Here is a 14,744-nt window from a genome sequence, read left to right on the forward strand (position 1 = left end):
TCATTAAAGTTATGATATCGCGTACTATTATTAAGGCATGCGCTTAATGATCAATATGACAGACTTTTCCTTGCTATTTCCGATAATAGTAAATGTCATTTCCTAACTTTTAGTTAAGCATGATCATATAAACAAGTCTCGACATTCGCTAGGGAAAACTGTCCGAAAATTGAGTCGTGTCTAATCATGAAAAACCAACATGGACAATTAACAAAGTCTGTGTTCTTTCGAGACAGAGATACGTAGAGCGTCTCTGTGTTTACTTAGCATTCATAGCGTATCACGCATGCGTAAATCAAGAACTTTCTTTCCATGTTGATTTTCTATAACTAATCGTGACTCAATTTTAAGGCGGTTTTCCCTAGACTTCAGTATGTGTGAATATCGAGACCTGTTTATATGATCGTGATCATCGTTACCAGGTCGAGGGAATAAAGGGAAAGTAGTATAATTACTGAACTAGCGATGTGATGAATCGTACTATTAACAAATGTAGGTGAAGAGACAAATAACGGCTGTTTTTTGTTTTACATTGTTATGATTAAGTTAGGCAACGTATTTTTTTAAAGAATTTCATTGAAAATATGTAACTTATATTAAGTAAATTATTATTTACTTTCTTAAAAAAAATCCCATACAAATCTTTTTGCTAAAAAAATATTTGACTGTAATTAATTTACATCACATAGAACATAATTCATGTCACATAATATAAATGACATAGTATAGAGTGGCAGTGGAGTTAATGTGACACCATGTATTATTCCCTCGTGAGAGAATTCGCTTGGCAACTGGCAACAGTGGTTACGGCAACCCTGTTTCCTACTTCTCTGTAACGAGATAGGAAGTCGTTCCTTAGTTTTGTGAACACGTTGTAAAAGTATTTAAATATTATTAGTGTTTCATAAAAATTAATTCTACCCTACGTTCCAGAGTTAAATGTATTGTAAAAAAGTATTTTTATGTCCTGAAACTAATTATATTTGAAGTGATTTAACTTGAACTCAAAACATGTATCCAAGAAATAGACAAAGCCAAGGCTATCCCAATAGTAAGTAGCTTTAAATAATTTTACAGTAAATTTGTAATTGTTTCCCTTGATATTTTAATGTAGTGGATATATTTTTTTGTTCATTATTTATAATAGTTGAAAGTATGTAAATGGCTGTAGTAGAAGAAAATCAATACCTATATACCGGTTTATAAAGAATGGCGTTCTACAATGAATATTTTGTCATAATTTTAGGTTATACTTCCTTAATGATGCTAACAATGATGTTCTAAAATAATTTTTATAATTTATTTTGATTTTTTTAAATATGCTTGTATATGGAAAATAACTTTTTCGTTTAACATGTTAATTTGAACTTGAATAATGTAAAAATTGTATACATAGTTAGTCACGAAATTATTGGCACATACAGGAACTTAACAGGAATACGAAAAATAAGAAGATGATAAAAATATTCTCAGCAATTTTTATTTAAAAAATATAGTTTTCTAGTCTTTTAACTAAGAAATCTATGGAAAAAAACAAAATTATTATTTGTGGTTATGAAAAAATAATGCAAAACAACTCCAAGAATTAATTAGGATCACAAAATTAGCAACACATGTTAAGCTTAATAATTTTTTATAATAATAATTAGAATTTTTATTTTGTGAGATATCCTTTTTGTTTTATCACCTTCCCAAGTTGGATATTAATTGATTGTTATAATATCTTATACTGAATTTATAAGGCAGTATTTGGGTACTTTAATTGTTTTTCATAGAATGTTACATGTGTGTCGTTAATTTTATAACCTGAATAAGTGCAAGGAATTGTTATATTTTGTCTTGTCAACAACTATATTAATAATTGCATTGCTCTTTATATAATATTCATAATTCAAAGACTAAATATCATATTTTTTAAATAAAGAGTGCTGAACGTCCTTTTATTATCATTTTATTTTTCATATTTCTATAACCTTCTGTATGTGTAAATAATTTTGAGACTTACTGTATTTATTATAAAGCCTTGAATGTGTTTTCCTTGATTTTATTATCATTGCTTTCAACAGAAGATACCAATAATTTCATTAATTATGTTTCCAGTGAGAAACCAAAATAATCCAAATGTACCATATCAAGGTCAAAGCACTGTAAGTTTGCTATTTTAAGAATAGTTTTATTGCATAACTTTAACTTAAAAAGTATAAGAGAAGCATATATATATATATATTTTTGAAAACAATAATTTGCCAAGTAAATGATTCATATAATTACATATAGTATAGAAACATACATAGTATGTAATATGTAAATAAATAAATAACACATTTCATTATATCAATCGATAAAATCTGTTTAAGTAATTTAGAAATTTATATATCAAAAGATGCAAAACACATATACACTCAATATTTGTTATCTAAGTATTCCAAATCTTAAAATTGTTTTATTTTTCTATAATTATATTTAATTTATTTATTGATTTAAATTACTTAAATGTACTAAAGATGTTAAAAATATGATATATTTAATTTTATACATAATACAATGAAAAAATATGATGTCAAGTACTAATATCCAATATCTTAAGTAATTTAAATTAATATTATTTAAAAATGCATTTTTTGTTTTTACAAAATATAAAATACACATTTGCATTTCTTAAACTTATACATATGTATATACACAAAAATATTTCCAATATAAAAATAATATGGAAGTATTTTTTATATTAATGTAGTACAAATACTAAACTACATTAGATATACAATACAATGATATTCACTAATATCATTTGATGTATATATACTAGAAATTTATGACAAAATGATTCATAAATATAAGAATAAATATCTGTATAACGTTATTGATCATTCTTTTGATACTTAAAATAAATACATTTAGTACTTTTTAATATACTCAATATCTGATAATTTTGTTCAATCATACTATGAATAGAGTTATGAAATCTAAATAATAATACAAGTAACAATAAAATAAAAACAAGAGTGAAATTGGTTAATTCAAATGAATCATCCCGTTTTTATCCAAAAAATATATATTAACTTGTAAAATTTAAATTCTTTTTTAAATTGAATATTTTTAAATTACTTTTTTTCTAATCTACTTTTTTAGAAATATTATTAAGATCATTATCTTTCATAACATATAACAGCATTTATACAGCATATTATTTTTTTATTTTATGTCATATTAATATAAAGGAAAAAAATTGTATGTGTGTGAGAGAGAGAGAGAATGGAATATTTTGAATTCATCATAATTAGAATGTGTAATTATTGTTTTCAATATTTCCATTTGTTGTTTTCAATATTTCATCCATTTGCATGTACTAATTAGTGGTCCCTACTTTCCCCTCCCCTGCAATGCAGGAACTAGTAGCTATACAACAATACCGAGGAGGTCTATTCAGCCAGGGGCTAGTTCGTCAGTTACCCCCATAGCGTAGCTTGCCATAGGCCATATTTTTAATAACATACTGAACTGATGTTTACGTAACATTTTAGGCTAAACTGTTTGTCACTATTAGTAATTATGCTTTAGGTACAAACTAAAAATAAACTTGTCTTGGTACTACATATGTAGGTTTCTCTGAAATATTATGATTTAATAGTTACAAAATATAAAAATGGCACATGTAAGTTTTCTGTTCTTTTAAATCTCCATTATTTATTAAATTTTATTTCACAATTAGCTTAAGTGTTTGTTTTCATAAACATGAGCAAATTTCATACACAACATATTACAAAATTATATTTATTATTGATATAAAGCATATAGTAATGAAACTTTTACTTAGGCTTGAAAATCTTTATTCTTCTTCTTACTCTCCTTTTACTCTCCTTTTTTCTATTTTCTATTTTATGTAAACTCAGTTCAGTTATACATAAGGAAATATAGGCCACAGAAATAATTTGGCTGGTATGAGTTATGGGAGTAGCATTAGACTGCTTTCAAATGCATATGCGATGCTAGACCTTGGTGGGATAGCACAACCGTACAGGTTCCTTGTGTAGCGGCGACCCACCCTATGTTTTGCAGTACAATCAGCAAGCCAGTTTTCAAGCAACACAACCTCCTCCAAATCAACAAAGTAATTACAAACAAGGAAGTTCACAAAATGCACAACCATTTAAACCACAGCAGCAGCAGCAGCAACAACAACCACAAATGCAACAGGTAGCAGCAAGGAATTTGCAACATAGCAAATCTCAGCAACCACAAATGCAACAAGTAGCAGCAAAGAATCTACAACAAGGGAAACCACAACAACAGCAACAACAATTGCCACAGCAAATTAAACAACCACAACAATCTATTGCCAATTCTCCTCAAAGCCAAGCTCAACCACAGCCTCAATCACAGTCCCAACAACAATCTCAGCCACAGCCTCAAACACAATCACAATCACAATTTCAATCTCAAATACACCGGTTGAAACCAATTTTAAAACTACCTCTCTATAATCAGCAACAAAGTGCAATTGCTATGCAAAATAATCCTATTTCATCTTCTCAACCATTAGTTCCTACTCCAACATCTCCCTTAACAACTAACTCTAATCCTATACCTCCAATAAGTAATAGCACATCTGAAGCAAAGAATGAAAATCAAGTGCCTGAAGATACAGATAATAAAATAGAAGAACAACTTCCAAGATGGAGGCGTAAAGCATCTGGATGTAAGTATTTAAAATAATCATTAAGAAGCAGTTTTTAGTCCTGTTTTTTTTCTTTTTATAAGTTTATTTAAAACGTACTTTTTAACTACATTTGAAATAATTTTGAAATTTATATTGTATAAATTATTTAAATATAGAAACATATACATAATGATGATAATTCACTGCGCAAATTTGAAGATTGAAACTATTGCTATGTGCTCTAATAGATTACTATTGAGCTATTGCATATTTATAATCATTGTGAATATTGATATACTGATATATATATATGGAAAAAATTAATAAAATATACTCTTGTTTAATAAATTACATAAAGTTTATACCTTCAGTTAGAGTAAATAAAAGAATGAAACGACTTCGTTTGAATCAACGTCTACGAAAGACATTGCAACCCAAGAATGCAATTATGGTACTAAATGAAATGAAACCTGGAGTCCAGTTCACATTTCCTGAAACTCAAGGACCTATGCCAAACTCCCTATATCTCGTTCATGCAGAGGTATTTAGAATAATTTAGTGTACGCACGCACGCACGCACACATTTATCTGTGTTTATACATTATAAATACTAAAATCCTAAAATAATTTTTTTTATTAAAAATAGCTTGATGGTAAAACTTATGTTGGACAAGGATTATCTAAACCACTTGCTCGTCAAAATGCTGCTGAAAATGCATTGAAAGCATTATTACTTGAAAAAATGACGGCAGCATCTATGAAAGCACGTATTGATGCTGAATCAGATGGACAATCAGTTCAATCTATGGATTCATCTATTATACCAAAAGAGGAAAATAATGAAGAAGGTGTAACATCAATGGATACTACTGTCGATGAAAGTGATGAAATTCCATGGAGCTCTTTGGCTAGTTTTGCATTGTATAAACTTTTCCTTGAATGGCATAATCAAGGAACATCAGTTCCAGTTCCAAGACCAGGATTACCGTCACCTGTTAAAGGAATTAAAAGAGAGATTTCTCATGTTCAAAAAACTCCAGTTCAGAAAGAACTTCCACTTAATGCAATAAACATACACCCTGTAATGTTATTAAATCAAATGAGACCAGGTTTAACATATGTAGAACTTAATCGAATTGGTAATCCACCAAATACAATGTTTACTCTTGCTGTTGATATTGATGGTATTGAGTATTCAGGAACAGGTAATGTGATTTCTATTTTAGTTTAAGCATTTATATCTTTATTTCATACATCAATATAAAAAATGTGTTACATATTATAGCAAATTGCAAACTAATGATTTTATTTTATATGTTTCTTTTATGTTGGATTAAAAATAAATGTATGTTACAGCAAAGAACAAAAAGGATGCCAAGAAAATAGCAGCAAAATCTGCACTCTTTGCTTTGTATGGTTTAAATTATCCAGATGAAGCTTCATCATTAATGGACCAATCAATAATTTAAAACATCATACAAACATCATTAATTTTTGTAATATATTATGATATAATACTATTACATTATAGTATTATTCATACTATTACTCATTTTACTTTGACTGCTTTAATTCATATATTGCGTGAATTGTAGCATATTACAAAAGACATTCGAAAAATTCGAGAATTACAATGAGGAAAAAAGTTTAAATATATAAACATGTAGAATTCATTTATACATTATTTTTAGTATATCTTATTTTTCGATCCAACGGCCTTAAAAACGGCCTTAGTTGTTTGACTTACAGAACTAAAATTCAACTAAACAAAAAGTTGAACTAAGTCTAAGACTATTTTCTATTATCTTGTTCCGTTGCACTTTCTTACTCTTGTCTTCATATATCTCTATTCTTTTCTTCCTTTCTCTATTCTCTATTCTCTATCCTGTTCTTTTGAACTTCTATTGGGTTAAGATCTCAAATCTTCCCTTCTTTCAACCCGCCGCCCATATATATTCTATGTTTCTCATCATATCAAAACCTACGTATTTTATTCTTCCAAATTTCCGCATCTCATTCTAAGTATCAATCTTATTGGGTTCCTTTAATCCCTTTATTAACCTAAGTGCTTTGGTATTCCATCTATTTTCAAATCTTTATATCTACAGTCAAACTTAGAATTTATTATCCTACTAAATTTAAGAACAATTCTTCTTGAAGTTATACATTCTCATACATTTTCTAAGAATGCATTTTTTCTTGTTTGTACTTAAATACTCCAATCTTTCCTGACTATATTCAAATCTTCTTAAGTATCTCTCTTTACTTATTTTGACATTTGGAAGTTTTTGTTTCCTTCTTTTTCTCTTTTAATACTTCCTTGGCTAAAGTTCTTCTTGTTACCTCTTCTGCCTTTATTTCATATTTGATGGTTTTAAAACCCAAACATACTTTCATCTTTTAATTTTTGATCCCTTCTAATGTTATGTAATCCGCTCGTCTAATCCCAAAGTTCACTTTAGGTATTAATTGTATTCTTCTTAATTCATCTCTTTCCTTCTATCCTCAATTTTTTGCTCCATATGGTATTACACTCTTTATTAAATTATCTAATAAACTTATTCTTTCCATATAATCATTCAAGAACAATTCAAGAACAGTTTTTCTCCAATTCCTTAGCCTTATCCTACTGTTAACACTTAGCCTCGCTCGGACAAGCCAACCTATACGCTGTCCACCGCACATTTTTCCAAGTATCGAGGACTAATATTTGTTATTTAAAAAGTAAAGAAGTCTAAAAATTATTTAAATGGTCAATTATATTTTGCGGTAATGATTTTATTTAACGATTTCACATATTGTTTATACGAAACATCAAATTATAAGTATATATTAAAAGCATAAGAAAATATAGATAAAATTAAAAACATTAAAGATAACTAAAGATAAATAACATGACGTGAACGTGAAGTTAAAAATTCATAATGTATTTTAATATTCTTTTACAATGTGGTATCGTTCGATTATAATTTTATTTAGTCATAACTGATAGCGTAATTTTTTAATTAATTTTAACACCACTAAGTTGATGTATTTTATTATATACTGTACTTTATAAAAGCAGAAAAAGTGGCGCAATTAATTGGGAACAATTCCAGGTAAACAATAACTGATAATAAAAAAAAAGAAAACGCGTTGCAAAAGTCAGAAAGGGAGATCCCGTTCCGTTACGCAGCAATGTACTTTACAGAGGGGAGATCTCCTTATTCGGTTGGCTAAGTGTTCAGTTACCCTTCTTTATCAATTCTGTCAGCTATTTTATATTTTCTCATTTTTACTAAAAATATCTGCAATATTTGAAAACTATTACTCCTTCAACTGTTTTTCATTCCATTGGCATAATCCAATGATCAAAATTGTTTTTTCTTATTACGAGTTACAAGTCTTCCTACTTGTCCCTTCTTCGATTCTTCTTTCATAAACGAGATTAAATCACAAACAACATCGTGCTCAAGAGACAGTACCCCTAACACTCTCCCTTTTGCGACCGCTTTTCACTTTGGCTGTATTTCTCGTTTTCGCATATATTTCTTTTATTCTTTTTACCAAATCTTTCTTAATTCTTTTCCTTTCATTATTATCTACAATTGTTCCCTAAACACGTTATTAAATGCAGATTTTAAATGGATAAAGATAGCAAAAGCTTCTTCTCTTTTTAGATAATTCCTTCTGTCACGTGATTCATGCTTTTTTCCTCCCGAAGTCGGCTTGCGCGTCGCCTCTGATAGAAGGCTCTGGAATACAATCCATTTCTTCAGTCTCTTTGTTTACAATAACGAAAATACGAGATTTGTAGAAATATTCTTTCTTATATACTTTGCATAGCAAGTAGAATTTATTAGAATTATCAATAAATTTCTTTTATCATGTAATTTGATCAAATTACATTATCATTTTATTTTGCTTTTACTTTCACATTTTTGTATTACATAACTATGTAATTTTTTATTAATAGTTCATGTGTAATCAAATTCTACTTAAGAATTTTACTGATAATAGTCATGATAATAATGTAAAGGTGTTTGTAAATATATGATTAACAAGAAAGTGTAATTCAAATTGCATTTTTCCAGAAAATCTGTTTTCTTTAAGAAAATTGTATTTTAACCGTTTTAGCGCTACGCGCTGTTCACGTACTGTGGTGAACTGTGTCGCGATGTTTAGTCACGATCGTCAATTCGAAGCGCTATCGCGCTGCATGGCACAATCTGATACAGATTCTTAAAAACCCTTGGCACTAAAACGGTTAATATGTAATATATCCTTATTTTGTATCTAATGTTTCTCATTGTATTGTATTCAAATGACATGTTTATGTATCATAATAAATTGACATGTATAAATAAATTTTATGTTTGTCAATATTTATTACGCATTAAAATACAAATTCTCTTCCATTTTCAACGAAATATAAATTTTTATATTTAAATATAAATGTTTTATTTGTTATTAGAAAGCTGATTAAATTATAGAGTTCATAAATATAAGTAGTTGTTATGGCGACAATTTTCCAAACACTTAAGTTCAAGTACAGTGTCTGCACAAAATTAAAGTACACATACAATATGCAACCACTAAAGATAATTGTTATAGGACCTATTAGGGTAATATTTCGGTTGTATAATCTTTATGTGATTACTGTTTTATTATACACGAATTTATTGCATTGGTTGTTTCACATACTATATGTAAAAGTAGTGTTAAATAGAATTTGTAATCAATATGTATATCTATAATGTATACAAAAATACAAATTGAGTTAATTCTAAAATTTCAATTATTTAAAAAATATTTTTTAGAGTGGTAAAACAACGATATCTAATTTTCTTGCCGATGCTACGGAAATACCCTATGATTATCATCCAACTAAAGGTGTTCGAATATTAGAATTCGAAGTACAAAACATAAATGTGAATAATAAGCACATCGCAAAAGATGTTGAATTATGGGACTGTAGTGGAGATTATAAGTATATATAAACAGTACTTTATTTATTTAAAAAATAATATAATATATATGATGTGCTGTAAAAATATTTCAGATTTGAAAGTTGTTGGCCAGCTATAAGAAAAGATGTGCATGGTGTTATACTTGTATATAATGAAAAATCAAATGAATGTTTGAAAGAAATTCAACAACTATATGATTATTTTATTGATCAAACAAAATTAGATCCAGATAGATGTGCAATTTTCTGTTATGACCCAGAAAAAAGAAATCCAGAAATATCAAAAATTATTTGTGAGTACCTATGACTTATAATATTAATAATCATAATATTCACAAAAAATTATATATTTTTATTTTATTATAATTTTTTATTTTATATAAACAGCTTCAACATTTATGAAAGTATCCCATGTTAAATGTAATATAGAAAGTGGTGGAAGTAAGTTAAAAGCAGATTTTGCATCATTCATAAGTACAATACTTAATAAAATGCATCATTATACAAATCAAGGAGATAAAAATATTTTAAATGAAAACATATTGTTTGCAAAATAATATTATTCAATATTATATGGCATAATAAATTTTTATCATCTGTTTTTAGGAATTATATTCAAAAATTTATTTTTAACATGAACATTTTATTGCAAGAAAATCAATTATTATCTTTTTACAAAATATTTATGTACCTTCACATTTCGTGCATTATAATTATAGTATACTTACACGTAAATATTATATATTGTTTATAAAAGTATAGATTTATTATATAACATTATTTTGTTTGCGCGATATGTACACATTGTAATAATATAATTAAATATACTTCCTCTCCCCAAATTTTTATTTCTTAAAACTAATCTTATTCTCTCATACAAATATTTTTTATGATTAAAGACATATTAATGATTTCAATTAATATGGGAAAAACTATGTTTCAAATTTACTCAAATATAATTTAGAATTAGCACAACTTATTAAGAATTATATTTTATACAAACAAATAATAAGGACTTTAATAGATATTTGTGATTTTATACTAACATAATTTCTGTTAACTTTTTGCTTGATTGGTTAAAAATGTCATTGATTCGTTCCATGCCCTCTGCACTTGTTCTTCGGTAATGTTATGACTCCATAAACTACATATTACAACATTTGCTTCTTTGATTTGTTCTACATTACTTGGTTGAGCTTGAATTCTTACTTTTGCATCAGCTTCGGTTAATCCATTTCTTTCTACTATTCGTCGTATAGCCTATGAATAGAAGAACAAAGAAGTTCTAAATTTGATTAACAAAAGGTACTCTAACATGAAATATTAATCTATAAAATTTAATCTATAAATTAAAAGTTCACCTCTTCTTGTGGAATAATGCATGTCCAGATTTCATGACATTCATGTTGCCATTTAGCTTGAATTAAAACAGCAGCTTCCATTACAATTACATCAAATCCTTTTGTGTTGAAATCATATATTTGTTTCTTTGCTTCTTCTAAAATTATGGGCCAAACAATCTTATTTAGCTTGCTTAATTGAGTCTATAAATAGATTTATATTTTTAAATATAAGCCCAAAAATATCGATATTAGGTACTAGTAATAATATGAAATAAATAAAAACTTACTTGATCATTAAATACTATATTTCCAAGTGCTCTTCTGTCAATAGATCCATCAGGTTTCAAAATAGTGGGACCAAAATTTTCAACTATCATATCAAAACACTTTTTACCAGGTAAATATAAATCATGTGCTATTTTATCACAATTGACAAGTGCGGCACCCAATTTTTGTAGTTTCTCAGCTACAGATGATTTTCCACTTGCTATACCACCAGTCAGGCCAATAATATAAGGTTTTAAAGGCTTATTCCCTATTTCCTAAAAAGTTAATACGATTAAAATCTTTGTATAATACAATTTAGTATAATACATACAGGAGCTTTAAGTTTCGTTCCCAATAATCGTATTCTTTGATTACTAGAACTGACTTTACTTTCTTCATGTTTTTTATGATTCTCATCATTTATTAATTTCACAACATGAATGTCTAATTTGTTTAAATTATTTTTCTCACGCATTTCATTCACTTTATCTCCACCACGTTTTGTTTCTTCGCTAACTACTAACATCTCAAATGTTGAATCATATTTAGTTGGTCCATACATATCATTTATGGCCATAACTTCATATGTTATAGTTGGATCTATGTCTTCTAGAAAGTCTTTGAGATTTAAAATTCTTATACAGCAAGGTTCTATCAGTTCCCACAATAATTTTGCTGAAAATTTAATTCAATACATTAGTTAAAATATTAAGGATTGTGCAAGATTTAATTTATAAAAAAACTTTTCATTTATGAGATTCTGTAATAATTTATTAATCAGTAATATATAAATTACATTTCTTACAATTTACATTTATCTGTATACTCTTACCAGACAACATATTTGTATCAGTTACACCAACTGTAAGTTTCTCTGTACAACGCAATGCAGCTTCACTTAACAATATTTTATGTCCATTATGTATTCGATCAAATGTACCACCAAGTATTACATTCTTGTAAGTTTTTTCTTCATTAACACAAGATGTTACACTATCTAACTTTCCTGATTTTAGATCATCGGTAAAATTAATAAAACTACAACCCATAGAAGTGTTTGCTAAATAATCTTGAATGAATGTGTCAGCTTCTCTTTTACTACAAGCTTTATCAAAAATAACTATTTCCACAGGTTTTTTAGTATTTATTACTGATATATTAGGATTTTTCATACTTGTAAGTAACACTCGAACATCAAGTGGAGAAAATATAGTAGATGTATTGATATAAATATCGGTAACGATTTGAGCGTAACGACTTATTCGCCACTGAGGATTTGTAATCATTTGATTACCAGAGAGAAATATATTCTTTTCTGGAAAATATTGGATATATAAAGTTTTTAATACGTGTTTTTTTATCATCGGTAATAATTTCATCACTTTTGTAGGATTTGTTAAAACTAATAAACCGGTATTTGCCATCATGTAACAGAATTTCTAAAACTTTAACCTTATCTTTTGATGATATCTTATTTAAAATGTAACGTATATTGTCTGAGCATGGGCTATGCTCATTGTCGGGCATGAGCTATGCTCATGCGTGTTTTATTATATTAAACTTTTGCATATCGACTACTTGTAACATATTAAAAAATTCTCTTATCATCAAGAATATAACTGCGTTATGGTATTCGTTGTCTTCACATAGTTGCCACGCATATACACGTAATAGTATATAAAGTATTAGTATATACACCTAATTACAAATGGTCAAACCTGTTACTATCAGTTTTTTTAATTTTGTCGTTCAATTTTTAGTTTATTATTGGGTTTGTTACAAATAATAATAGTACATATTTATAATTTTTGAAAGTAATAAGAATTTCTAGTGAAAAAACATTAAGTAATTAATTAACATTAACAAATATTAATCAAAATATTGCATTTTTTATTCATAACCTATATTTTAACTTATATTTGTAATTTATATCATATCATATCATAACTTACATTTTATATATCATATACATAAATGAATAAAAATAATGATTAATATATATATATATACATAATATTTAATTACATTTATAATTCCTTCATATTGGTGGTGTAGAAAAACAACGCAAGGACTTGTGTGAGGAGAGTTTGTGATGTAAAATTAACCATTGTACTAATTTTATGTGATTATTATTAAATGCCATTTCTAATAAGTTATTGTACCATTTGTCTTCAAAGCCAAATCCACATCCTATAAAAGTAGAAAATATTATGTTTAAAATACCAAATATGTTGCTAAAATAAATTAAGTTTTCATAATAACTAACCAGTTTTTGCAATCATTTCAAGACAAGAAAAGTCATCGTCCACTGGATGATTAAGAAAATAATAAATAGCTATACATAAAGCATTCTCTCCTGTTGTTGTGACAAGGAAAGGATCAGCACCTATATGCAAATTTAGAAATGAAAGAGACCTACATGTATTATAATATTTAATTATATCATGTATAATTTTGTGTAATAAATATATATAATTATGTGTAATTTTATTTTGTGTTATTGTTCTATTTTATACATACCCTTTGCTAACATAAAAGCAATTAAACATTTATGACCTTGGAAACAGACACGGTGGAAAGGTGTTAAACCATAAGGTAGAGATTTTACATTTACCAATTGTGGACAATTTACTATTATATCAATGCATTTTAAAGCATAAAATTTTTCATAACATTTCTAAGAAATAATACATATAATTGTATATATTTTATAAATATGACGCATCATAAAATAAAGTTAATAATAAGAACTGAATAAATAAGTTTAGAAATATTTTTAACACAGAATTTTATATCTAATATTTTATAGTATAATTCATATTATATAACGATATTTAATAGGTAAACAATTTACATCAGTCGCATATTCCAAAGCATTTAACATTTCTTTATGACTGATAATACTTTGATGTCTGGCAATTACTTGATTATACGTGTTAAACTTTTGTAATTCTAATAAGTTGTATTTCGATTCATTCGTGATTCTTTTAGAACGATAATCTGCAATTCAAACGCAAAATTTAATATATTAAAAACATTCTTTTTACCTATAATCTATATACAGAGCTGAATATAATATATAAAAAGGTCTGAATTATTAAGATTTTAATTTACATGCAATTATTAGCTATCAGAAGTTTGAAATTTCAAAATGTATGTACCGTGAATGTAATTGAGTATAAAAGAAACAACTACGATAAATCCAATAGTGGCAATAAATTTAAAAATGTTTGTAATTTCACTTAACGTTGTAAAATATTTAAGTAAGATATCGTAAAATGATTCGTTATATTTTAATATGAGGCTCATAGTTTCTGTTTCTTTTAAATTATTTCCAATTTCACTTGTGTTTCGTGTCAATATTCGAATCGAGAAACCCCTTTTAATCGTACGATCTAGGAACAAGAACAGCAGATAGGAATCTACATGTGGCAAACATTTCCCCATAACTGCTCTGAATAACCAATCAGAATAAGCGAGCAATGATGCAGGATGTCCTCTTTCAATAAGTAGTCGACACTCCGGA

General features: G+C 27.2%; 4 protein-coding genes across 9 annotated transcripts; 2 read left to right on the plus strand and 2 right to left on the minus strand.

Annotated features, from left to right (window-relative positions):
• Positions 1-350: 350 nt before the first annotated feature.
• On the plus strand, positions 351-7,404 carry LOC100643653 (putative mediator of RNA polymerase II transcription subunit 26). 5 transcript variants are annotated; one of them, XM_048407384.1, is made up of 6 exons: positions 351-1,051; positions 2,101-2,147; positions 4,162-4,699; positions 5,032-5,201; positions 5,307-5,865; positions 6,017-7,404. In XM_048407384.1, exons 1-6 carry the CDS (start codon positions 1,012-1,014, stop codon positions 6,127-6,129), a joined length of 1,467 nt encoding a protein of 488 aa, XP_048263341.1. In that variant the 5' UTR covers positions 351-1,011; the 3' UTR covers positions 6,130-7,404. The 5 variants fall into 5 exon arrangements, with proteins under 5 accessions (XP_048263341.1, XP_003396881.1, XP_048263342.1 ...); XM_003396833.4 differs by having other exon boundaries at positions 352-1,051; positions 4,060-4,699; XM_048407385.1 differs by having other exon boundaries at positions 355-1,051; positions 3,390-4,699.
• Positions 7,405-7,672: 268 nt separating this feature from the next.
• On the plus strand, positions 7,673-10,176 carry LOC100643768 (intraflagellar transport protein 22 homolog). 2 transcript variants are annotated; one of them, XM_003396834.3, is made up of 4 exons: positions 7,673-9,264; positions 9,460-9,629; positions 9,702-9,901; positions 9,996-10,176. In XM_003396834.3, the coding sequence occupies exons 1-4, from the start codon at positions 9,157-9,159 to the stop codon at positions 10,163-10,165; spliced, it is 648 nt and encodes a 215-aa protein (XP_003396882.2). In that variant the 5' UTR covers positions 7,673-9,156; the 3' UTR covers positions 10,166-10,176. The 2 variants fall into 2 exon arrangements, with proteins under 2 accessions (XP_003396882.2, XP_048263348.1); XM_048407391.1 differs by having other exon boundaries at positions 9,711-9,901.
• Positions 10,177-10,230: 54 nt separating this feature from the next.
• On the minus strand, positions 10,231-13,027 carry LOC100643894 (bifunctional coenzyme A synthase). Its single transcript, XM_003396835.4, has 5 exons — positions 12,051-13,027; positions 11,550-11,893; positions 11,239-11,493; positions 10,970-11,152; positions 10,231-10,868 (listed from the first exon to the last, which is right to left on the minus strand). The coding sequence occupies exons 1-5, from the start codon at positions 12,643-12,645 to the stop codon at positions 10,665-10,667; spliced, it is 1,581 nt and encodes a 526-aa protein (XP_003396883.1). The 5' UTR covers positions 12,646-13,027; the 3' UTR covers positions 10,231-10,664.
• Positions 13,028-13,187: 160 nt separating this feature from the next.
• Positions 13,188-14,712, minus strand: LOC100644021. The gene is made up of 5 exons (XM_003396836.4): positions 14,380-14,712; positions 14,073-14,218; positions 13,739-13,895; positions 13,485-13,604; positions 13,188-13,408 (listed from the first exon to the last, which is right to left on the minus strand). Exons 1-5 carry the CDS (start codon positions 14,663-14,665, stop codon positions 13,257-13,259), a joined length of 861 nt encoding a protein of 286 aa, XP_003396884.3. The 5' UTR covers positions 14,666-14,712; the 3' UTR covers positions 13,188-13,256.
• Between the last annotated feature and the right edge of the window lie 32 nt (positions 14,713-14,744).

This window comes from Bombus terrestris, chromosome 7 (genome assembly GCF_910591885.1).
Source record: "Bombus terrestris chromosome 7, iyBomTerr1.2, whole genome shotgun sequence".
NCBI lineage: Eukaryota > Metazoa > Arthropoda > Insecta > Hymenoptera > Apidae > Bombus > Bombus terrestris.

Bases quoted from the DNA above. Each gene is read 5' to 3' on its own strand.
- LOC100643653 (XM_003396833.4), top strand. From the start codon at position 1,012: ATGTATCCAAGAAATAGACAAAGCCAAGGCTATCCCAATA. The intron at 2,148-4,059 runs GTAAGTTTGCTA...TATGTTTTGCAG, and splicing joins CATATCAAGGTCAAAGCACT to TACAATCAGCAAGCCAGTTT. The intron at 4,700-5,031 runs GTAAGTATTTAA...TTATACCTTCAG, and splicing joins GAGGCGTAAAGCATCTGGAT to TTAGAGTAAATAAAAGAATG.
- LOC100643768 (XM_003396834.3), top strand. From the start codon at position 9,157: ATGGCGACAATTTTCCAAACACTTAAGTTCAAGTACAGTGTCTGCACA. The intron at 9,265-9,459 runs GTAATATTTCGG...AATATTTTTTAG, and splicing joins TTGTTATAGGACCTATTAGG to AGTGGTAAAACAACGATATC. The intron at 9,902-9,995 runs GTGAGTACCTAT...TTATATAAACAG, and splicing joins AGAAATATCAAAAATTATTT to CTTCAACATTTATGAAAGTA.
- LOC100643894 (XM_003396835.4), bottom strand. From the start codon at position 12,645: ATGATGGCAAATACCGGTTTATTAGTTTTAACAAATCCTACAAAAGTG. The intron at 11,894-12,050 runs GTAAGAGTATAC...TTAAATTTTCAG, and splicing joins TGATACAAATATGTTGTCTG to CAAAATTATTGTGGGAACTG. The intron at 11,494-11,549 runs GTATGTATTATA...TTAACTTTTTAG, and splicing joins GAACGAAACTTAAAGCTCCT to GAAATAGGGAATAAGCCTTT.
- LOC100644021 (XM_003396836.4), bottom strand. From the start codon at position 14,665: ATGGGGAAATGTTTGCCACATGTAGATTCCTATCTGCTGTTCTTGTTC. The intron at 14,219-14,379 runs GTACATACATTT...TTTGAATTGCAG, and splicing joins TATACTCAATTACATTCACG to ATTATCGTTCTAAAAGAATC. The intron at 13,896-14,072 runs GTAAATTGTTTA...ATTATTTCTTAG, and splicing joins CTTTGGAATATGCGACTGAT to AAATGTTATGAAAAATTTTA.